This window comes from Psammomys obesus, unplaced genomic scaffold (genome assembly GCF_907164565.1).
Source record: "Psammomys obesus unplaced genomic scaffold, mPsaObe1.curated_primary_1811, whole genome shotgun sequence".
NCBI classification, from domain to species: Eukaryota; Metazoa; Chordata; class Mammalia; order Rodentia; family Muridae; genus Psammomys; species Psammomys obesus.
In genome coordinates, this window is record NW_026594216.1 from 2224083 (window position 1) to 2249012 (window position 24930).

A 24930-nucleotide genomic window follows, 5' to 3' on the forward strand; every position below is an offset into this window, starting at 1 on the left:
ACACTCTCATTCTCTACCTCTCTAGTCTTCCTCTCCCAAGTGCTGAGATGTAAAGCCATGTATCACCACCACATCTGGGAGTACCCTTTCAAACTAACTCTCTGCCTTTAAAATATTTTTTATCTACTCTTTGGCAATTTCATACACGTATACAACATACCCAACCCTGGGCACCTTCCTCAAACTGACTTTCTTGAAGCTCTGGATGATGGAGGGGAAACAGTGATCAAAGTAATAATCAGGGGGAAAAAAAAAATCACCAGTCACATGCTCATTTGGTTAAGATAGTTTCAGGTATGTAGTGAGTTTTAAGTAACTTACAATTATGTACAAAGACTGCACGTAGCTTAATAACGACTTTTTCCCCCGTGTGTTTCAGTTTATTAGACTTAGTGGCTGTGGAGAGCAGCCCCTTGTGTGTTTTAACTCTTCATCAGCCCAGCAGCTGTGGTAGCTTTTCACCAGTGTCAGTGAGGACTAGAGAAACAGCAATGAGATGTGACGGCTGCTTCTCAGGGCCTTTGCTTGGAGCAGCGTGTTCGAGCAGAATGCTGAAGGAATTCTTACATGCATGTTTCTTTAACCTGCCTCTGTCACAGCTTCTGGGCGCCAACCTCCTAAGCTTGGTGGTTCACCTCCTTTGTTCTCGTGGCTCTCATCTTGTCTAAATGCCCTTCCAGCCCTGGCAGCTTTCTCCTGTTCTCTCCTGTAACAGCCAGTTCTACTGTGTAGCACAGCATTTACAGTGTTCTGTCCTGTATTCAGTTTGGTTTATGAAAGCGTTTTTCTCCAGACTGTGAGGTCTTTTACAGGTAAAGACCAGCTTGTATCATGAGTTTACTTTGTCCCACACAGAGTTGGAGAAAAAGTAATATTTAGATGTGTCGTCTGGAGTTGGACAGATGAAACTTTGAAACCACGTCCTGTCCCTTACCAGCTGTGTGACTTTGGGCAGGTCATTTAACTTCTCTGAACAACTGTCCTCCTTTATAAAGGAGCAGCGATGCTTGATGATGATATACTTACAGTACTGCTGTAATGAGCACTCCTCCCAGGGGCGGGGAATGTGGCTCCCCTGGAAGAGTGCGTGAGTCAGGGCCTGGGCTTGACCCTCAGCACACACCTGTCATCCCTGCACTCCAGAGGTGCAGGCAGGAGGGCCAGAGGACCAGGCTCAAGGTCATCATCCGCTGCACAGGGAATTAATTCAAGGCCAGACTGGAGCATTGGGTTCCTGTTTTTAAAAAGGTTTTTTTTTTTTTTTTTTTTTTTTTTTTTCTTGAATTAATCAACAGTTTAATGAGCACACAGGTGTTAGGCACTGTACTGGGTCCCAGATCCTGGCAGCTGAAGTAGAAAAGGCAGACAGCCCTCTGCCTTTACATTCATGTTTTATGCCTGTGTACCTTATGGACCAGTGAGAAAATGGCCAGCAAACAATGTGCAGTTATAAATATATGAGGAAAGAAACAACCACAGGAGAGTAACCGGCAGAGGTCCTTTTATCTGGGACACCAAGGTCTTATTGAGACGTTACTTAAACTGATACTGAAGATGAATAGGCTTTTGCCAGGAGTAGCACTCCAGGCAGAGAACAGCATGTTCATAAGGCCTGGGGCGAGGAAGAGCTTAGTGTGCCCAAGATCTGGAAGGACGCCAGTGCGGTGCAGCAGAGGGAATAAGTCTCCACACCCAGTGGGTTAGCAGCCAGCTCTGTGGCCCACAACTAGCAAGTTGCTCTCTCTCATTGGCCTTCCTTTGAGTCAGGACTTGGATGCAAAAAACAAGATGGTAATCATTGTGAACTGTATCTCATTTTTTTGGGTAGAATTAGAAATGAATTGTTTCATAAAATTGGACTAAAAAACAAAACAAAGCAAGCCTACTCCTGGAAGTGCCAAAGACTTTGTTATTTTTAAATAATTTTTTTTTTTTCTAAAATTCTCTAGCCTTTTTGGTCTATTGTATGGCCCTTGAGCATTAAGAGACTGGATCAGTACTCGGGGAGGCAGAGGCAGGCAGATCTCTGTTAGTTCGAGGTCAGCCTGATCTACAGAGTGAATTCCAGGACACACAAAGCTACACAGAGAAACCCTGTCTCAAAAAACAAAAAACAAAACAAAACAAAACAAAAAAAAAACAGTAAAACAAAACAGAGAGAGAGAGAGAGAGAGGGAAACTGGATCAGACTATTTATTCTGCAGAAACTATATTGTCCTTGCAGTATCCTGCCTCTTCTACTGCTGTTTCTGTCTTTAGGTGCACCACTCCCCAAATGTAATTTGTGTCCTCCATAATCTGAGAAGACAGATTTTGGGAAATTGAATCCGAGTGATGGCATGCAGTTTTTCCCCCAGAGGTCTAATGCATCACTTAAGGCAGAGTTTCCCAACACACACATTAGGCTGCACCAGAGGTCTGCAGCACTTCCTCCCCCCCCCCCCCCCCCGAGTGTCCTGCCCCTCCAGGTATCTAAATAATGCAGGGGTGCTTTTCTAACTCGGGCGTTGGGATCAGGAAGCTGGTTTGTTGATTTAAAAGCAAAAATCCTCAGCTCCGTAGCAGTAGGAAAGCAAACTAAGGTATTGCTGAGTCACAGAACTGCAATGCTCAGGGACCAGAGGCATTGCCACCGACCGCAGCGCCCTCCCCCACGCTCTGTTAGGCAGCGTCGCCCAAGTTCACAGGGCTTCTGGCAGCGCTGAAAATAAACCCAGGCCGCCTGCTCGTTAGCCCAGTGTTCGCCCTGTCGTCCTGCCTCTCGGAGAACTCTGAATAATTGAATAGATTTTGAAAACTTGTATTTTTTTTTTTAATATTTAGTTTCTTTTTTTTTTTATTTTTTTCATTTCTAAGAATAGCTTCCATGAGAGCTGGAACATTTGTGATCTTATTTTTGGCCCGTGTTTTCCCATGCTAGCAGTGCCTCTTTTAGCAGAACGGCACTTTGTGAAGATTGTCTTCCTGCCCGCAGAAGTGTCGCCTGTGTGCTGTGTTGCAGGCCTTTCCTGCAGGCCACACATCCTGTCCCCCGTGTCCTCCGCTGGAATTTGGAAGCTTAACCCTGGATTCCCAGTCGTGGTAGGCTCATCCAGGAAAGCGATGCCACTGGATCCTTAGCCCTATGTGCGGAGGGGGATGATTCATTTTCACCCTGAAGGAAATGGATTCCAGAGAGAGAGAGAGAGAGAGAGAGAGAGAGAGAGAGAGAGAGGGAGAGAGAGAGAGGGAATGATTTGTGTCTTCTTTCCTCACCAGTTGGCTACTGGGGTAGGCTGGGTGCGCTTTTGTAGCGCCGCCCTCTCCCGCACTCTGACAGGCATCTTCTATAGACCGTCTGGCATGGGTAGCCCTACCATTTACATTTCTGCAGGAGAGAAATCTGTTTACAGAATCCGAGCACACAAACTCAGAGCCCGTGCACCTCTGCTTCTCCCCCGGGGCTCTGAAGAGGCTCCTGCACAGGCATGATGGGCGCACAGAAATAGTCACTCTTTGCACTTGTGACTTCTGAACCTGCAGATTCAACTAATTTTGAATTAAAAAAAAAAAAAACAAAAAAAACAAAAAAAAATTGCCTGTATTGAACACATACAAATGTTTCTGTTGCCCGTATGTCCCCAGTAATCCAGTGTGATGTTACTATATTTAGCATTTACATTATAAGTAATCTAGAGGTGATTTGAGGTGCTGAGACTATGTAAGGGTTAGGTGTAAATGCTGTGACATTGGAATTAAGGAATTTTAGCATCACGGATGTAGTGTCATCGGGGGTCCGGGAACCTATCCTCCACGGATACTGAGAGGACATGGTTTGTGGAAGGAAGGCAAGTTTTGCGGCATGCTACTGTTGCATCCTCCTCTTTGCTTGCCTGGGGAGGCCGCTCCTGACTGGAAGATGGCAGAACCATCCGCCAGTACCTCAGCCTGCAGCCCACCCTGGTAAGCTGTACTCTTGCTTACTGGGGTTGGTGTTAATCTCTCAGCATTTGACTTTCAAATCAAGTATAACTAGATAGGCAGGAATGTCTCATGACTGAGTTTTGTCCAGCTATGTGGCTCTTTGGACCAGTGTCAAGTTCTCCAAGCTTATAGTAACAGTGACTTGATTAGGTTTTCAGTTTAATTAGATGTGATGATGAAGTTATTTCTGTGAAGAAGGTTGTGTTTCGTGGGCCTTTCTTCGCCTCTGCCAGAACCACAGGTTAGCCACATGACTGCAGAAGTGGGCATTGGGTTGGTTACCCATGCTCTAAAGTGGTGGGTCTCCCGGGCTAAGACATAGGAAGTGGATGGGGTGAGGCTTACATTGCTGGCTCTTAGACAGACTTCTTCAGAGAATGGAGTAACAAGCTGTCCCCTACTTTCTAGCATGGTTAGAAAGGTTTCCTGAAAACCTGTTCCACAATCAGATGATACTCACCATTGACCCAGCCAGTGACTTCCTGCTGCCCAGAACTCCCCTACTTCCCAGAGTCTCAAAAGCTCAAGCTCTGAAAGTGATGAAGAAGGTAGAGCAGGGCTTCCGTGAATGACAAGGTTAGGAAGTGAATTAAAATCTGCCTTCCATTGAGGCCACCTGTGTTAAACCGTGGCTCTGTGTGGCAGGGGCCCTCTGACCCTGTCCTTAGCCTTCTGATGCATCTGTCTGTTAGCATACATGGGGATAAACTGATAAGGGGGATGGATGGAGAAATGGCTCAGTGGTTAAGAGCACTTGCTGCTCTCAGAGAACATCCAGGTTGAGTTCCCAGCACTACGTTGTGCGGCTCACAAACCACCCAGAAATGCAGCGCCGAAAGCAATAAAAAGGAATGTGTCTCTATAAATTCTGCTGCTCGTGTCTTATTATTTTATGTAGATGGATGTTTTGCCAGTATATGTGTCTGTGTGCCATGTGTGCCTGGTGCCTGCAGAGGCCAGAAGAGAGTGCTGGGAACTGGAATTACAGACATTTCAAAGCTGCCCTGTGAGTGTTGGCAATCGAACCTGTGCTATTCATATTTTAAATGGAATTCTTCCAGATATATTTTTTTTCCCGTAAGGAAGGGGTGTGGATGGGTTCTCATGGATAACACAATGTCCGTTTCTCCAGTCACGTGGATAATCTATGGTTCTGTCCTAGGTGAAGCAAGACCCAGGCTGGCTTTGATCTTGTGATCTTGCTGTGTCTACCTTGCAAGTGCTGGGATTACAGGCCTGTCTCATTAGATACCTGATGACATCCTTGCTTTTTCTTGTTGATTTGAAAACTCTTAATCTAACAATATTTTGTCATAGTGCCAAGCTTTTTTTTCCAAGCTCTTTTCAACTTTCTTTTTGGAATGTTAATATGTAATTTCAAAAATGGTCAAAGTATATCCTCATGGCTTCTGGTTTTTGTATCACTGTTGGCCAGAGTTGTCTTGAGGATTATAAATGGACTCACTCAGTTCTAGCGTGCCTAAGCCTTTGCTCGATTTAGAATGTGAGAGGGAAGTCAGCAGTCAGCGGTTTACTTATTCCTCCCGCACTCCTTTGCCACTGACAGGAAATTCGGACCTTGTCATCTGCTAAAAGAAACCTTGTCTAGTCCTGCTCTCACTTTTGTCCATTGATCTGTCTTGTCTGTTCCTAGGCCAGTAGCAGGGAACAGGAAATTAATCTCTCTGGAAGCTGCGATCATTTCATCTTCATTTGCTTCTAAAAGAGTGAAGCTGGTACTCTGTCTAGCTGGCTGAAACTTCTGGCTGCTAGGCTTCCTACACCGATATATGACTGAGTGAGCTCAGGCATTGCTCTCTGCTTCCTCTGGATACTGGCTTTGGCCTGTTCGTATAGAGAAACAGCATATTTACAAGGTTAATTTCTTTTTTATTCTGGCCTTTTTCTAGAGCATGCATATTTGGCTGACCAGCTCCTGTTCGCTGTGTGGTGAATTATTCACCTCCTCAGTACTCTAGGTTACAGAGTACTTCATCTCTTCCTGCATTTTAGGGACTTGTGTACAACTAACATGTAACTTAATTTTTTTTTTTTTTTTAAATCAAGTTCTTGTTACATAACTCGAGCTGGCTTTGAACTAATTTTTTCTGCCTCAGCTTCCAGAGTTCTGTCACAGGTATGTGCCACCACAGGTGGCCATGATGTCTCTTCTTACAATACTGCTTGAGATAGACTTTCATCTTTCTGTCTGTTAGCCTCCCTACTTTTGAACATTATTATGTAGCTTGAGATTTGACTTTTCTAGAATACTCACTAGAAATATTGTTGGCGCTTTTGAGTTTTAGTAAAAAAAATTATTCTGCCTTTTGAGTTTTTTCCTAGCCATAAGCTTTATTTTCTGCTCATATACATTTTTTATTCTTTCTTGATTAGATGAGTTAATGAGCTGATCATTTTCAGCTCTTTATACTGCTGAACATTATTCTAGGCTGATAAATGATATATGGCCTAGTCTCAGCCTTCTTCGGATCTTTCACAAAGAAATACTATTTCTCAAGCATCAGACATTTTTTCCTTTTCTGTGTTTTTATTCTCTTTCTGCTGTAAAGTTAACTTGATTTATTCTGACCTTTAAAACAAGCATTTATTAACACTTACTGTATACTTAGCTCTGCTTGGTGATATTAATAACATTTTACTTGTGTTTTCCGTATCAATTCCTTGTCTTGTCACTTACGAAACACCTGATGGAGCAACATAGAAAGGGAGGGGTTGACCTTACTCACAGTTTGAGAGTGTAGCCCCATCACGGGGAAGTTGTGGGCGGCAGGAACTTGATCCCGCTGCATACCAGTGAGGAGGCAGAAAGAAAGAGAGGTTGGTGCTCAGCTGCTTTCTCCTTGCCGTTCAGTCCTAGCCCCAAGAGCAGGAAATAACCGTGCCACCCACACTTAAAGCTCGTCCCACCTCTGTCTCTACCTAACCTAGAGCCGTCTCCAAGATAAGACCAGGAGCTTTGTTGCCATGATCATTCTAAATCCCATCAAGTTAACCCACGCATTTACCTTTGGAAGGTTTTCAGAAGACTGGCGTCTCTGTTCCTGTGCGCTCCACCTGTGCCGCTGCCTTCCGCCATCTGTTCCCACTTCTGTCTGTAAGGTCTTTCTGTCTGTGTATATCTTCATTTGTACCACAGCGTGATGTTTGCCATTAAGAATTCACGACATTAGAGCAGAGGGTATAGCTCTGAGCAGAGTACTTGCCTCACATATGCAAGGCCCTTTGTCCAGTACCCAGCACTGGGTTGATTGATATAAGAAATGACTGTAAGGGCTATGGGAGTAAACCCTGGAAAGAGACCACATTGAGCGTTGGTAGTTATGGGCTAGAACAGCCAGTTTTCTCATAAAGATTGCACAGAACTACCTTCAGATCTCTCCACAGGTTCAGTTTCTTCCTTGTGACTTCAAAAGGAATCATCCAAGCTGTGCAAGCTGGTTCATGCCTGTAAACTCAGGAGGCCAAGGCAGAAGATTTGTGAGTTCAAGGCCAGCTTGGACTTACAGCAAGACCCTGTCTCAAATATATTCATATTAAATTATAAGATAACATTTTTTACTATAATATTTTGACTGGTGCCACAGGTTTGGACTGCTGTTCTGGCACTCCCACTAGCTTTTGAGTTGCCTTGTTCTTTAGAAGAAAAAAAAATCTACTGCCATTCTTCATTCCTTTGTATGCAGCCATCTTCTGAACATTTTCAAGGTTTTTCTCCTCAGTTTCCTCAGACAGTTTGAGTATGATGAGCTGTGATCTGATTTTCATCATCTTGTGCTTAGGGTTTGTGAGTTTATCTAATCTCTGGTCTCTAGTTTCAATCAAGATAAAAGAATTTATTTGGTTGGCTTTTAAGACAGGGTCTTGCTGTGTGTCCTTGGCTGGTCCAGAGCTTGTGGCAATCTGCCTGTCTCAGCCTCTTGAATGCTGAGATTAAATTGGGGGCTATTTTTTTTTCTCCATGCTGTTCTCTGCACTCTAAGCCTTCTCTAGATGATGAGTTATCTGTGCACCTGTCTGTGTATCCGTCAGACAGCTTGATGTGCTGCTCTGCTCATTTTCACCTCAGTTTTTTTCTCTGTCTTCACGTCAGTTGGATTACCTTGATATTTCTTCAGGTTCTCTAATCTCGCCTGTGGTATCTAACCTCCATTTGATTCTAACCCTGCTTGGTTTTTATCGTATACCTGGGAAGTCTTATTTCTACAAGTCTGGCTTGAGCATTTTTCTATTCTGTTCTCTTGTTTTCTCTCTCTTCACCTCTTTCCTTTCGCTAGACATTGTCTAAATAGTCTATCTAGTCCAGAGTGACTTCAAAGTTGAGATCCTCCTGCCTCCATCACAGGTCAGTGCTAGCACAGCTAACAGATTTTGGGTGTTTAAAAAAAAAAAAAAAAAAAAAAAAAACACTTTTTTTGTGTGTCTTTATTTAACACAGTCAACCTGCTCTCTAATTCTTGAGCTTCTGCAGTACAATTATAACTGTTTTCATGTCATGTATACTAATTCTGTTATTTGTATTTCTGGGTAATTTTGATTTTTCTTTTCACTAATGATTTCACTAATGGTTTCTTGCTCTTTGTGTATCTGGCAAGTTTGTTTGTTTTTTTTTTTTTAATTGAATCTTAGATATTGTGGGGACTTTTTATTTTTATAATTTTTAGTTATGTCCATGTCTCTGTGTGTGTGTGTGCCCACATGTGCACACACCCGCATGTGAGTGTAGGCTCCCACCAGAGGCATCAAATCCCCCCTGAGTTCAAGTTATAGGTGGTTGCAAACCCTCTGACACGGGGGCTGGGCCTCAAACTCAGGTCCTCCAGAAGAGCGGTACAAGCTCTCAAGCACCGCACCATCTCTCCAGGCCAGAATACTGTGGATACCTGTCAATATCCTGGAACTTTGTTCTGGAACACAGTTTTTTTCTACACGCTACAGTGAAGTTTCCTAAGCGCCCAATCCCTTTGCCATGCGAAGTTTTTCTCTGTGATCCTGGGGAACAAGACCTGGCAGTTCTGTGGGGGGGGGGGGGGGGGGGGGGGGGGTCCAGGTACTGTCCTCCCCAGACCTGACAGCTGATACCCTGCTCTCCGGACTTGGCTGACTGGGAAAGCCCTGTCCGTTTCCTGTTGCCATAATTCAGTGCCACAGCCTGGATAATCCATAAAGAACAGATGTGTACCCCGCGCACAGCTGTGGATACTGGTGCGCATGGGGCAATCTGGTGGCTGCTTCTTGCTGCCTCATAGCATGCAGAGATCACTGCATGATGAAAGAGAGGGAGCACACTGGCTAGCTGGCCCCTCCTCTTCTCAGGGAGCTCTTCCTGCTGTCCCGGAGCCTCTTCCAACTCTCATTGCCTCCTACACGAGCTCTCAGCCATGCAGGCAAACTACCACAGCCCCTCTCGAGTCCCCTGGCCGTGCACCTCTCCCCTCTTGAGTCTTCTACCCTGCAAACTCTGACCTTTGGTTTCCCCACAGTAACATGGCATCTGGTTTCCACACGCCGCCGGTCTCATTTCTTCAATTTGGGAGATCTCTGGGTTCAGCATAGGTTCTGTTTCTAGTACAGTGAGCTGGAAGTTCCAGGGAGGAAGCTGCAGGCTCTGTAGGACCCTCTATTCACCTTCTTTTGGGGATCATTATCATTCGCCTCCTGGTGTGTGGTAACTAGAAAACTTGGTTCACACAGACTGTGTTTCTTCAAGGTTTTCCTGAGAAGGTGAAAGCACCTGTCATCCTTGGCTGGAAGCAGAAAGCACCCCCTCCCCCAAGAGCTTATATCCTTTTCTCATTACTATTTTGGGGAAATTAAATAAATCTGGCCTTAGTGTTCACTTCCTCCACCTTTCTAGGGCTTCTCAAACTGTTCTTAAAGAAAATGTATTGGCCAGGCATGATGGTTCACACCTTTAATTCCAACACTAGGAAGGCAGGGGCAGGTGGGTCTCTATGAGTTCAAGACCAGTTTGGTTCACAAAGTAGGTTCCAGGCCAGCCAGAGCTACGCAGTGAAACCCCTTTCTTAATAAAGGAAAAGAAAATGGAAAATGGGTTTCATATTTTTTGAGCACTTCCCACACACTATGCTATATATGACAGTCGTTAAAATTCAGGGGTTCCATCTCTGCATCAGATGACCGGTGACAATGCAGTGAGAGGAAGAAGTCAGAGAATAATTCAGGGGAGACTCCCAGTGTTGACCTCTGGATTCCATACATGCGCACACCTGAAAATGTACATAGACGGGTAACTGATTAGAGTCTATGGCCTTTTGCTGACAGCAGTGACTTGTTCCCTAATGAGGGCCAAGTGGTCCCGTCTTTCCTGGTCGTTGTGTTCCTTCCCTGTGAAGGCGAGGGATTGAGCCTGGACTCTTGGTGCCTGCGCCTCTCCTAGTTCGCTTTCTGTTGCTGTGATAACCACCACAGCCAACAGTAACAACCTGGGAAGGGGAGGATTTGTCTCCTTTTACAACTCACAACCCATGATGGAGAGAAACTAGTGCAGGAACTGGAGGCGGGAGCTTCAAGACAGGAATGGAAGCAGACCACTTTAGCTACCTTTCTTGTACAGCTGGGGATCGTTGGCTCTGGGGTGGCACCACCCACAGTGAGCTAAGCCCTCCCCTCCTCAGCAATCACTAAGGTGCGCCTCCCCCACCGGCCAATCTGATCCATGCAATTCTTCAAGTAAGGGTCCCACTTCTCAGGTGTTTCTAGTTCACGTTAAGTTGACAAAAACTAACCACCACAGCTTGCCATCCCTGGGATTTGCCTCCTTTCCGTGTGAACTTTTTATTTTCCTGCGTGAGCTCCGGTCATACTGTCAGATCAGATTTCATGTTCTCTCTTAATTTCAGAAGATAATAAGTATGCTTGTGCATAAACTACAACAGATGAGTCACATTTTATGTAGGTAGACAAGTACCTCAAGGAGCTTGTACATTTTCAAAAGCAAATGTTAAATGGTTAATGGGAAGGGTGGGACAGGAGGTCAAGGGTAACAGAAAACCACAATTACAGCTAATAAGTCTGGCCTATATTTTCAAGGGAGCTCTTACCATAAGCTAGACTGGTTCTCGTTTTCATTGTTTGAGAGGGAGCTGAGGCTGCCAGTGGCGTCCAGGAACCCTTGTTCCTAGATTGAGCAGTAAGATGTGGGCAGTAAGATGTGGACTGAGTCACGTGCAGAGAATGGTATAAAAAGGGCAAAGTGCAGGTCCTGATTGTCTCCCTAACAATACTACGGTCTGATGAAGACAACCAAGAGCTCCAGTGTGTTAATATAGGAGTTTTTTTCAGTTTTTGCAGCCAGACACTCTCTTGGGGGAGAAATGTCATGTTTGGGTGATGGCTATCCCTGCTCCTCCTCCTCCAGGCACTCGTTGCCGTAATTTCAGGCACTTATCTTGTCTCCCAAGAGAACATGTGGTCTTGCTCTGTGTGAGACATCTAAAGCACACTGTTGTCATTCTGTAGGCTTCTGGTTCCAGGAGCCTCAAGCAGCCCTGCCTGCCTCAGATGCTCAGCAAGTCTCTCTATGAATAGCCCTTCTGTCCCTCAGTGGCTTCTAGCTCAGTCTGAGCATCTGAGAGTTAACCAGCATTTACTGAGCAAGCCCTGTGCACGGCACCAGCACTATTTATGGAGAGCATTCAGCAGGGTCTTTTGACCTCAAAGGCACTTTCCATCCAGAAGGGAAATAACACAGACTCAGAAGCCCAGTCAGGAGGACCACAGAGAAAATTAGGAGATAAGCAAAGCAGTTTGTGTTCAGGGTTCTTTCTCTTCCGGCTTCTCTGTTGGGGTTGGTGGCTTGAGTGACCAAGTAGTTGGCATCGGACCATTTATAGGCATGCTCTATTTTGAGATGGAGGTTGTGGTTTGGGAAGGATATGTTATAATCATTTTCAACAGATGCTCATTGAGTGTTCACAGAGAACACCAAGAAATATAACGCTCCCCCCTGCTGGAAATGGGCTCCCATTTGAGAAGGCTGAATATGCGGAGGGTGCTAAAGTGGAACTAGATGTCTCCCTAAAAAAAGCACAATCAGCAACCTTTGTAGATGTACATACTGAGCTACTGTGGAGCGGGGCTTAGGGTGGTGGCATGTGAAAAGAAAAGGAAAAAAGAAAGGACCTTCATTTTTGTTGTTTATGCATACATGTTCTATATATGCATAAATATATTGTTATATACTAATACATAAATATATTTATTTAATTATATATTGTCATATATTATATATAAATATATTTATGCATATATAACATGTAATTTCTGTGCACTTACAGATCTTTTCAAATGACAGTAGTGCCTCTGCTGAATTATTTTATTAGTTGAGTAAGTGATAAAGATGGGGCCAGGCTTGGTGGCGCACGCCTTTAATCCCATCACTTGGGAGGCACGGGCAGGTGGATCTCTGAAACATTGAGGCTAGCCTGGCTGTACAGAGCTAGTTCCAGTACAGCCAGAGCTACACAGAAAAACCCTGTTTCAAAAACACAGAGGAAAAAAAAAGTGATTAACAGCTAGGAGATTAAACATCAATTGGAATATCTCTGTGTGGTGAATTATGAATGACTTTATTTCCTTTACTCTACTTCCTCGTCCAGCTTACATTTTCTATGACGAATGTATTTCATGGATAGAAGATGGAACTATTTGAGTGAAAACTATCTCACGGAGATGACTGTTGCTTTCTTTTCACATGTTTTCTGTATTTTAGATATAATACACCTTCCCCTGTTTCGTTTCCCAATTCCCCGAGCAGCTACTATAAGGCTTATTATTAATCTGTCGTTGTTGGCTGGACAGACAACACCAAGCCATTCACTCCCTGCTGCCTGGAAGCAGGGGGAACCCAGACTCTAACTATCCAGCCGTACTGCAAAGACGGCTTAGCGAAACTTCAGTTATGCCGATTGGGTTATAATTACGTCTGTCAGTGTGGGCTCTGAGCTCTTGTTTTAAGAATACTTTGCTATGTCTTTATATTTAGTTCTGTTGGAGAAAGCAATTAGACTTCCCCATCGCCCATCTGGTGCAGTGACATTATCATCTGCTTGGCTTACTTTGTGCGAGAGAATGGAAGTTTCTTAGTCGTCTGTGATTTGGATGAAGCCTCTAAATCCTGTCTCTCCCAAATTTTATTCTGGGGATCGCTGGCCCCTTGTAATTATGAATTCAGTTACACAGCTGAGTGACAAAGGATTGGCTAACCTACCAGAGAGCTCACCCCTGGGGAAGACTGATTCTCCCTTTTTCAGCAGCCGCCGTTGCCTGTAGCTCTTCCTCTAGGGATGGGCCCTAGTGGGGCGCCTCCCATCCATTTTGGATTTCAACAAGTGTTGTCACTGTAGAGGTCTTGTTCAGGTGGACATAGCATTTCGTGGTGCAACTTCTTGTCACATATAGAGGATACTGTCTCGTAGCAAATACCCAGGTCCTCTGGCTCTTTCCATCTTCCTGCTCCCTATTCTGTGATGTTTCATGAGCCTCAGATTTGGGGGTTGTGTTGTGGATGCATCAGCTGGGGTTGGGCACTCCATGGTCAGTTACTGAGCAACATAAATGGATTTAGTAGGAAACACACTCTCTCTCTCTCACTCTCTCTCTCTTTCTCTCTCTCTCTCACACACACACAAATACATTTAAAGAAGAGGTCGTGAAGTTGAGAGGGATCCAGGGAGAGTGAGCAGGAGTCAGAGAGGGGAGTATGAAATGGAAATTATGTAAATACAGTACTCATGAATGACATCCTCAAAATAATAAATGTAAGAATATAATAAAGGTCTGAATTATTTGAGGAAACCAAGGACTGCTCGGGAGTGGGTAGCATTTCTAAATGAGTTTCACTTCCTTTTCCCTAACAGCATGTCTTCGATGACCTCAGTGGCTCAGTGTCCTTGTCGTGGGTTGGAGACAGCACTGGGGTAAGTAATATTCCAAACCCTTCAGTCTAGCAAGATTATGTACTTTGAGATGGGTCTACACTCTAAATATCATGATTTTCTGAAAGTCTCTTCAACCGTAGTCACAGAAAATGTGTATTTTGAGGACAAATTTTTAGGAAATTGTAGTCTGTGTGGCTTTGCTTTAGAACTGGGAACCATCCAAAGCAGTCTGGAAACTGCCGCTACCCTTCTTGATCAGGGCACAGGGCTGGGTGGTGGCTCGGTGGATGGTATCCCGTTGATGTCTGCATTAGTGTGAGGCACATGAAACAACGCCAGAAAACTATGCAGGCACAGCTGTGGTTCTGGAAAGCAAGTTGTCAGGGCTGAGGAGATGCTCAGTGAGTAATGTGCTTGTGCAAACATGAGGATGTGAGTTCAGATCCCCAGCATGCATGTAAAAAGCGGCATGTGGGTTGGAGAACATCCCAGCAGTCAGGAACACACTGTTCTTGCTCCCTGTTCTAGCACCCACGTCAGCAGGTTCACAACCGCCTGTGACTCCAGCTCCAGGAAGTTTAATGTCTCTGTTCTCTGAGGATGTAAGTCCAAATACCCCCACACAGGCACACACTCGGACATGATTTAAAATAAAATTAAAAACGAACAGCTGGGTGTGGTAGCGCATGCCTGTAATGTCCCGCTGGTGAGACAGAGGCAGGAAGACCCTCGGAACTCACTGGCCAGGGCATGCCATCTAGTGAGGCCGTTGTCAGTTCAGTGAGAAAATCTGTCTCAAAGAAACAAGGTGAGGAGCAATGGAAGAAGATACTCACATTGACCTGTTGCCTGCACACACACATGAGCATGGGCAAACACATAAGCCCCACACATACACACAGAAACAAGTTGTTTCTTATAATTACCCTTTAAACTTCCAATAGAATTTCCTTTACTGTATCTCAGTTTTTCTCAATTTTGACCAATGCCTTAAATTTCTATGATTTATTCACTTAGCTAAGATAGTTGGTAACTCTAAGATCCCCCTCCCCCCCACACACACACACAGACACAGGCTCAAGTAGCCTGCATAGCCTTAAATTTACAACATGGCTTAAGCTGGCCATGAACTCCTGATCCTCCTACCTTCGTTCCCTAGTGGTGGGGTCACAGGCGTGCACCACTGCACCCAGCTAGAATCTTCTTCTCGTGTATGTTTTTGCATAGAAAAATAATTACTTACAAAATGAATTCCATGCAGAACTAGCAACCTGGAAGAGAAGATGCCCAGACACAGTATGTGACACGGTAGGATGCTAACCTCGGGGAGCAGAAAAAAAAAAATGAGAGTATGTTATGATTGTTTAGATACAAATTAGAGAAATCTTTCCTGTGTACTTGAGCATCCCAGCCTCACGGCTTCCAGTGTGAGCAACGAGTCAGATCCTCGCAAACCCATCTTCTTTGGTTTTTCCTAGTTTTCAGATACGATGCATTACAGGTCTCTAGAAAGCAGGGTTGCCCCCAGTCTTTGCCGCAGTTTATTATCAGCCTCTATCAGCGTGTGGTCGCTGCGTCTTTCGTTTCTTATCGACAGAATGCTTTTGTCCCCCTCCAGGTTATTCTCGTCCTGACCACTTTCCAAGTGCCACTGGTAATTGTGAGTTTTGGACAGTCCAAGCTTTATAGAAGGTGAGATAACATATCTCAGGGATATTTGGCTAAGCAATGCACTGGGTCGGAGGTTCCACCTTTTCTGGTCACAGTAGTTCAACAGTTCATTTCGATCTTAAAATTCCAGCAGACTGATGCATGGCCCACTTTTGGATGACAGTTTAGCAACCTAAAGAAAAGTGGGAAGGGCTTAGCTTGAAGATGAGGTTGACCTACCAGAGGGGTGGAATAACACAAGACAAACAGAAGAGTCTACAAGCATGTGTGCACATGTTAATCTCATGGGTTCTTACTGTCAGGAAGGCAGTGTGGATTTTCTGTCTCTCTATATTCTGTTTCTATATATACCTATACCTAAATATCTCTGTTAATCAAATCTGTACCTGATGTTTTGGAGTCTAAGCTGGTAATTTTTATATAAGATGGTGGTCATTTCTGCATAAGAAGGCGTTTCTTAGATCACCCTACCTCAGTCTACCTCATTACTACAGTTCACGCTTGTGGCAAGGGTGGGAGCATGGGTCTCTGACATCCGTGTGTCTTCTGCAGCATGAATAGTAGGCTCTTTTCCTCATGAGGACTAAGAGCAGCTAATACTGTATAGAGTAAGTGATTATCTTCTTCACTGAGTGTATCTATCCCATCTCCGCCCAAGGAACCTAAATGAACCACAAAATCCCCGCAGCAGAAACACCACAGGCACCAGAAGGCCTTTGGGAGCCCCAGTCATTCTTCACTTGATTGTTCCACAGCAGGTCTCGGCCCAGGGCCAGGGAACTAATGCTGAGGTTCTGAAACGCATCAACCAACTTCCCTCTCCCTGTAGGTGTAATCTTTGACTTCTGCCCAGGCGCCTGGAGCCAGAACTTTCTATTCAGCATGGCAATGTTGGCCTAACATAAACAAATACTGGGGCTGGAGAGATGGCTCAGCAGTTAAGAGCACTGACTGCTTTTCCAGAGGACCTGGGTTCAAGTCCTAGTATCCACACGGCAGCTCACAATTCTCTATAATTCCTGTTCCAGAGGATCCACCACCCTCACATAGACATACATGCCAATGTCAAACACCAAAGTACAAAAAATAAAAATAAACACATTTTAAAAAATACACAAATAGTCCCGTAGGCCAAGAGGAAGTCATATCTCAGAATTGCCAAAGCCCCATGAAGGCTGGGCACTGTATCAACTGGACACTCGGCATGGCTAACACATAGTAGCATAGTAGGCAGGCATAACGGTTAATTGAATGGATGGATGCATGGATGGGTGGATGGATGAATGGATGAATGGATGAATGGATGCTTTGGCTTCTGTGAGTTTTTATACTCTTCTTATAGATTGTCAGTACACTGTAGTATCTGGGTGTTAAAAAAGCCCAGAGCAGGCGCCATTGTTTCTGCGATTAGAACAGTAGTTAAATAACCACAGATAGGTCAAAGGTCTCCTGCTTGGGCAAGAAAAATTCTATTTAAAACTTTGTATATTAGTCTTAGTCGCTATTTCTAGCATTTAATAATTATTGCTATAATGAAGTCTTCCCCGGCACGGCCTTCCTCATGGGTTATCTGTCATTGTCTTAGAGGTATCATCGTAGTATAAGCATTTGGAAACTCTAAAAGGAAGAACAGCTGACCACAGCCGAGTGTCATCTTAGTTTATTTACAATTCATTATCTTGATTTTCCCTGTCAGCATTATATCTCTCTGTATTGACTTGGGAAGCAACCTAGAAAAGCAAAGGGCTGCCAAGTTTTAGTTGGCAAGCAGGCCGGGGGTGTTGAATTTCTGCACTGCCATTTACAAATAGAATAAACTTGAACAAGTCACATGGCCTCCTAAACCCCTTTCTATTAGCTGTTAAAGGAGGACAACAGCAGTGCTCACCTCAGGGTTGCTGGGAGGTGAGGGCTCTGTAATGCTTGGCATGGAGTGACCTTTGACTTGTGACCACAGGTGACATATAGCCAGCTACTGGCGTCACTGCCCCAGTTGTCAAAGTGAACGAGAAGTCTTCCGTGATGGTTGGTAACAAGTGATTGTGCCCAGATTCCTCAGTTACTCCTGTTAGGGCAAAAGCGGCTTCACAAGCTCCGCTGTCAGTAATAGCAGCAGGTCTCCTATGCTGGTTACCCTCATTTTTGTCAGACTGACATGGTTTCCACTGTTGGGTGAATAGTTAGAATGCAGCCAGTTTTTCACAGAAACTAATGTTTCCAGGATGCATCTCCCTGCTTGTGTCACAGGGATGCTCATTTCCAGTCACAAATGGAAGGCTCTTCTCTGATTATTGATGGTTTCATATTGTGAAGACTTTTATTAAGCTACTCCCTTTCTATGTTGGAATATCTTCCATGCACAATGCTTCAAGCCAGTTTTTCTTTTATGCCTCACTATTCTTTTTTTGTTTATGTTTGTTTTGTTTACTACAATGTTTGTGAACCATGTGGCTGGAATTGGAGCTAATGAGCTCCTGAGTCAGACTGTGGCAATGAACCCCATCCTTTTCCTTTTCAGTAATGTGCTTACTGGGGCATAGTCACTGTTTAAATACTGACCATAGGCTGATTCAAGCCTGATTGTGCCCCAAAAAATTCCTCTTTGCTAACGCACCCCTTACTAGAGAGCAGCCCAGCTTGCCTGCCATTACGGTGTCATGTTACCAAGGCTCTTTTTCTTCCAAGTCCCATCACTCTTGCTGCCATAGTCTTCACCAGTCATTCTGAATATCCATTCTCTCTCCTCACTGTGAAGTGAAATCAGACTCTGTCCCCTTTCTCAGAGTTCAGGAGAAAACTGTGAATATGCCGTGTTGCCTCTACAACTGGGCTGGCCTGGCCTGAAAGGACTTTGTTTAGCACGCCAGCTAGAGGGCACCTGTTACTTCAGAAATGCAAAGGGGAGGGGCCGGCTACTCAGAAAGGGTCCTGAATGCCTTTCCATTGCCCAATCACAAAATGAAAGCCTGCAGAATCCGCTCCAGTGCCTCTTCTGTGTCTCACAGCTTTGATGAGCATAGTTTAGCGAATTGCCTTTGTTCAGGAGAGCTTCATTTGGGATGCAAATTACAGGATAGGTGAATGTGTGCCTCCTGCTGGGTGGAGTTAGGCATGAAGGCACACCAGAACACAAGGGAACTGTCTCTGTTGCCTCCAGAGAGAAAGGACACCAGGGAAGGAATTGTCGAAGGACTGGGCAGATCATAAGTTAGAAGAGCACTGTTTTACCTCTCCAGCCCCATGTGCCAGTCTTTTAAAAATAGTTGTGTTTGAGAATTCTTTGAGAATTCCACACATCGTATTTTGAGCATATTCATTCCCCTCCTCCAATTCCTTCCAGATCATGACACATTCCATACCCACCACCTTTGTGTCCTCATTAAAAAAGACCAACAACACAGAATCATCTTGTTTAGTTAGTTTTGGGTGTGTGGCATCAGCTACCTACTCTTAAAGAAAATTAACTTCCTCTCTTTCAGCAGCTACCTCAGCTAGGTGTGGGGCTTCATGACAACCTCTACCCCTACACTAGAATTCTCAGTGGCTTGCACAGGTCTTGTGCATGTTGTCACAACTGCTGTGAGTTCATACGTACAACCGGCATTCTCATCCAGGCTCATTGCTGCTCTAGTCATAGCAGGCAGGAAATGGAAACAGCCCGTATGCCCATCAATGGATGAATAGATAATAAAAGCGTGGTGTATTTACATAAAGAAATAGTATCCAGCCACTAAGAAAAATAAAATTATTAAATGTGAAGGTAGGTGGCTAGAGCCTAAAATAATTATTCTGAGTGAGGTAATCCGGACCCAGAAAAACAAATGTTGCATGTTTTATCTCATGTGTGAATGTTAGCTTTGAATCTCCAGACATGTTTGTTTCACTTGGAATACCCACAGAAGTTAGGAAATTAGTAAGGGGCCATGGTGAGGGAGGGAGATAGAACACCGTGATAGAAAGGGGAAAGTTGGAGCAGGAAGGATGAGATGGGGTACAGGGTGGGAGGTGGAAGAGGGACTACAAAGAGTTAACTAACACTAAAAATATTCTTTAAAAAATCACATGAAAAACTACTACCACAGAAGAGTCCTAAAACATACAGGTTATATAGGCCTAAAATTATAGCTATTGGTCATTATTCTTGGCTACCCTCCAAAATTCTACAGCAGGATCTCATTGCTAAAGATACCACATACTTAAGTCACAAACCATGACGCCCGTCAGCGATGCTTTCTTTTGCGGTAGATGGCAACCCATGCAGAGACCTGTGAGTGGTCAGGGTGCGAGGAAGAAGACCGTGGAGAGCTCAGCCCTAAATGGAACATCTGTGTTCCGCTTAAGGTCCGGGTAGCATTGTGGACGAGGGAGTGGAAAGACCGTAAGAGTCAGAGGTGGTGGATGACAAGGAAACTGTTTTCTGTGCCAGCCTTTAAATAACAGGCTGCTAGTTTCCACCACCGTGGGCAGAGAAAGGCGGAAGGACCATGCGTTCATTGCCAGCCTGGGCTACATAGCGTGGGACGCTGTGACATGCAGCAGACATGAATATGTGCATCTGTGTACACGCACGAATATGGGAAGTTCATGGGAATAGATGACGGCGTGTTGCCTTTAATACACTGCAACTTTACATACTCAAGAATTGTCAAGCGAAGCGAATGAAAGGTCTCAAATACTCAAATTTCTTTTATTTTACAGTTCTATGGTTTTGTTTTCTGTGCCTTACTATTTTTCCATTTGTATTTTTATGTTTTCCATAGAACACATACATTTCCCAATAATTATAAAACACAACAAAATATTCAAAATAAAAACAAAGTTTCAGGTCCATGATTTCTTTGGCACATATTAATGAGCTACATTCTCCTGATATTTAAACTGAAAATCTCAGTGTAATTGGTTCAGATTATTTGTAACAGTTATGTTTTATAAAATTGTCACAAATGCTGACCCAACTGAGCATCGTGGCACACACCTTTGATGCCACTCAGGCAGCAGAAGCAGGCGGATCTCTGTGGGTTTGAGCCAAAACCAAACAAAAACAAATGGTGAGTCAGCAAATGCTGAATTATTGTCCCCACAGGAAATACATGGCAAGTTTTCTGCAAATCTCTCTTCATAGTATTTGCCGCCCGATCAACGTATGACCCTGCTTCACCGTGTTTCTATTTTAAAATACTTTATTTAGTATGTGTTGTCACTTCGTTAAATTTAAGGAGTAGCACAGCGCTTGCTCAGATGAAGTTCACCAAGCACACACGCTGCCTGCAGGAGGCACATCTCAGTTTCTTTGTGTTCAGGAACAAGGATACATCACTGCTGCGCACGGGGGGTGGGGGTGGGGCAACAGCAGACTGCCAGCAAAAAGTGCACAGCTGTACCACCCCGGCCCTAACGTGGACACCACAGGAAGATCATTATTTTGTTTGGAGGTTTTGGGGGTGGGGAAAGGGCTTAATATGTAAGGCAAGGGGGTTGGGGATTTAGCTCAGTGGTAGAGCCCTTGCCCGGCAAGCGCAAGGTCCGGGGTTCGGTCCTCTGCTCTGGAAAAAAAAAAAAAAAAAAAATTAACACTCTAATTAAAAAACAAAAAATGTAAGGCAAGAATTTAATATGTAGGCAAGAACTCTACACCGACCTCTATTCTCTGTCCAAACAGCACCCTGTTAACTTCTGTTGCAAACAAATCTTTCTTTCTTTCTCTGTCTGTCTGTCTATCTGTCTTTCTTTATTTCTTTCTTGTTTGTTATGTTCTGTTTTTTGCTTTGGGATTTTTTTTTTCCTTGCAAATGTCTGCCAATAGGCACAAAAGCACCATGAGTATTGAATTTGAAATTACAAATAGGTTTAAGTTAATAGGCAGCTTGCAATAAAGAATGTGTGAGAAATGAAGGCCAACTATATAAACATTCCCAATTAGTGAAAACTATAAAACTGTAATTATTTTTTAATTAGTCATCATCAGCCTTACATCTTTCATGTTAGGATCTGTAGACTTAATCACAGAAAAATGAGTAAAGGAAATAGACACTGGATAACCTGAAAGCGTTTGAGGTGCATGCTGGGAAAGCCTGGATTGCTGTGAGTACAACTTTATAGATGATTCTATTGAGGAATCAGAAAGAAAATAAGGAGAGCTTATGTCTGAGAATGCTCTGTACTCTGTACAATGTTCTGTACTCCATGTTAAAATATGGACGCAAAAGCCTATGATCAGGTCTCAGACAGAAACGGAAGAAAACACAAAGCTGTCTTATGCAATGGCAAAGAACTGGCTGAGTTGTGTTCATGATGTATTGATATATAGAAGACGGAAGTCACCAGGGAGGATGGAATTGGAAATAGAGCTGACACATTTCTAAGCAAGGTGTTGACGTTGCAGCTTGGCTTCCTAACAATGGATAGTAAGATGCAAAGGGAGAGAAATGACTTAAGACGGAATTGTTAAGAAGAAAAGAAGCAGAATTTAAGGATTAAGATTAAGCTGAAAATCCTCAGTCCGTCCATACTCCGGAAATTGTAAGCATGAAGGAGATGGTCAAGAGGCTGTTTGATGAAGAGGATTAACCACCAGCAGGAAAACAGACACTTTTGAGCTTGAGGAGGAGATGGAAAGGGACAAAGGAGGGCTGCCAGGCCTCTTGAATTTCATAGGCTAGGCCTAGAGTTATTCAGCTAAAGTGTACCGTTCCTCAAGACCAGAAAGAATGTGCCCAGAAACAGCTCAGAGGTCACCAAGGCTTCTTCCTTGGGTTTAACTAGGAGGGGAGAGTATCACAGGCTCAGTGGCCACCTTCTTCCACCTGGGCTGTGTGTGCAGAGCTCCAGAGCCATTATACTTGGAAGTCACCTGGCTTGTTGCATTTCACGACTAGAAGTTTGCCAAGACTCATTGGACCTTGAGTCTCACCCATATCTGATTTAAATGGTATCTGTAATTTTAATTTGTCAACCCGCCACCATTAAATCACCTCAGAAGAATCTATTTACTCACTTATTTGTAGCTTTGTAGCTCTGGGTGGCCTAGAACTCGTTCCTTAGAACAGGCTGGCCTCACACTTGCAGGGATTTGCCTTCCTCTGCCTCCTGAGCCCTAGAATTAAAAGCATGCACTATCATGCCAGAATTGTATAGATCAGGTTTGCCTGTGGGGGATCTTCTTGATGGTTAACTGATGGGAGAAGCTCCAGCCCACTGTGGGTGGCACCATTCCTTAAACAGGGGCCCCTGAACTGTATGAGGAGGCACCTTATGTTGGTAACTGATTAGAAAATGAGAGCAAGACTCTTACTGACAGGATTAGTGTCATTTAAAAGAAACCCCAGAGATCTGTCTAGCCTTCTGCCCTACGAGATTACAATGATAAGGTCGTGGTTTAAAGCCAAGTGTGGCTTACGCCTATAATATCAGTACCCGATAGACTAGGGCAGGAAGATGTGTTACACAGTGAGTTCAAGCCTGGCTTCATAGCAAGACTCCAATTTAAAAACAAACAAACAAACAAACAAAACAAATAAGTAAGAGATGGAAGGAACTGGACCTCACCAAACATAGACTCTCCCAGTGACCCGATCTTGCGCTTTTGGCCTCCAGAATACAGTGCTCCATTACAATAGCCAGGTGACTTAGACAATTTCTGTTCTACACACAGTTGTGTGTGGTGATGTCTGGAGTTTGTGCACATGTCCACACCACGAACATGGACATAGACTAAGATGATCATTTGTTTTTGGTCACCAGAACATGTGGCTGATATGTGGGCTTGTTATTAAGAAGACACATTTCTAAAGCAGATGGTTTTACTGGGTTCTCACAGTTAGCGAGCATTTGATTACTATTTATAATTATATTGTCATATGGAGTTTGAAAAATAAGATTTTTTTTCAGGATGTTTTATTGATTTCCAGATCATGCTGATGCATGTAATATGCTGACAGAACCCTACCTAACTCCCAGAGGTTAGCTGTAGTCCATTTTCTCAGCTTAGCCAGCTGAAGTAGCAGAGGGTTGTCATGATGGTCCGTTGTTGTTCGCTGACGTGGCCTCCTTCTTCTGGCAGGGAGGGGTATGCTCATTGTACTGAGTTCTTAAAAAGCAGGCAGTTGCGCCAACAGATTTGTGAAGGTTCCCTGGGGATGTCATGAAGGAAGGAAGATTTGTAAGCCAGAGATAAATCAAGCACCCTGCAGGCCTGGGCGCTGCTTGTACACATCCCCTGCAGGCTGCCTGCAGATAAGTAAAGGTCCTGGACTCCGAGGCCAGAGCTGGGGCAGGAGAGGAAGCTGGTGGATGGTGCCCACTCCCTGCTTTATTTGTCTAGCAATTGGGTATGTGTTGTGTGTGGTGTGTGTGTGTATATGTGTGTGTGAGAGAGTGTGTATATATGCATGTGTGTGTGTATATGTGTGTGAGAGAGACTGTGTATGTTTGGTTGTGTGTGTATGTGTTTGTATTAGTGTGTGTGTGTGAGTGTGTTTGTGTTGCTGTGTGTGTGTATGTGTTGGTGTGTGTGTGTGTGTATTTGTGTTGGTGTGTGTATGTTGGTAGGTATGTGTTGGGGGGGTGTTGCTGTGTGTGTGTTGCTGTGTGTGTGTGTAGAAGTCATCCTAGTAATTCTAAGGCATGTGGATTGCCCTATCATCCTCAGAGACTGTGCAAACAGACATAGGCATGTCCCCTGTGCTTCTAGCTTCTACTGCCAAGTAGAGACTCTGGCAAGAGAAATCAGGATTCCCAAGTTGTAAGAAAAAAGGACTCCTCACAGATAATGAGAAGTTGACCCTAGTTTAGGGCTAAGAAGTAAGAGAATTAGACTGTGGTTTTGATGGCTGTAATTAGCTACTGGGCTTTTGGTATCTTGTCTCCTTGCACCCCCTCTTGTGAGACAAAGGAGCCACATACAATGGTCTCAGCTCTTTGCAATTCTCATGTTCCTTCGTTTGTGATTATTTGTTGAGGTTTCTCCCCAAATGGGTAGTTTCTTATTATATAATAAATGTGAACATTACCACAGATTTCTTCTGGCCCTGGGAAACTGGCTTGCAATGTCCTCACTGATAGACGATTCAGAAAATGTATATATCTGTTATTCTTTGCTTATTTCATACATACGTGCGGTGATCACACACCCATTTACTCTCTCCGGCCCCTCCTGTATCCCTTCCAATGCCATGTCCTACTAACTCAGTCCTTTTTTTTTTTTTTTTTTTCTTTTTCCCTTTCTGTTTTGCTTTTTGATAAATCAGTGAGGTCAATGATTGCTGCCTCTGTGCGTGCATGAGCGTGAGGCCGTCCACTGGAACAGTGGGAAATTTACAACAGGCTTCTCCCCTCCACAGCAGCGACCACCGGCCAGTAGCTTCTCAGGGAAGGGCGG

The 24930-nt window shown here is 44.2% G+C and overlaps 1 protein-coding gene across 4 annotated transcripts in view; it reads left to right on the forward strand.

Annotated features, from left to right (window-relative positions):
* Positions 1-24930, forward strand: part of Sort1 (sortilin 1) — a 75103-nt gene that overhangs the window by 9668 nt on the left and 40505 nt on the right. For all 4 annotated transcript variants that reach the window (XM_055618111.1, XM_055618113.1, XM_055618112.1 and 1 more), the window contains exons 2-3: positions 13863-13922; positions 15502-15575. In XM_055618111.1, coding sequence (XP_055474086.1) covers positions 13863-13922; positions 15502-15575 — 134 coding nt within the window. The remainder of the gene's footprint in view (positions 1-13862; positions 13923-15501; positions 15576-24930) is intronic.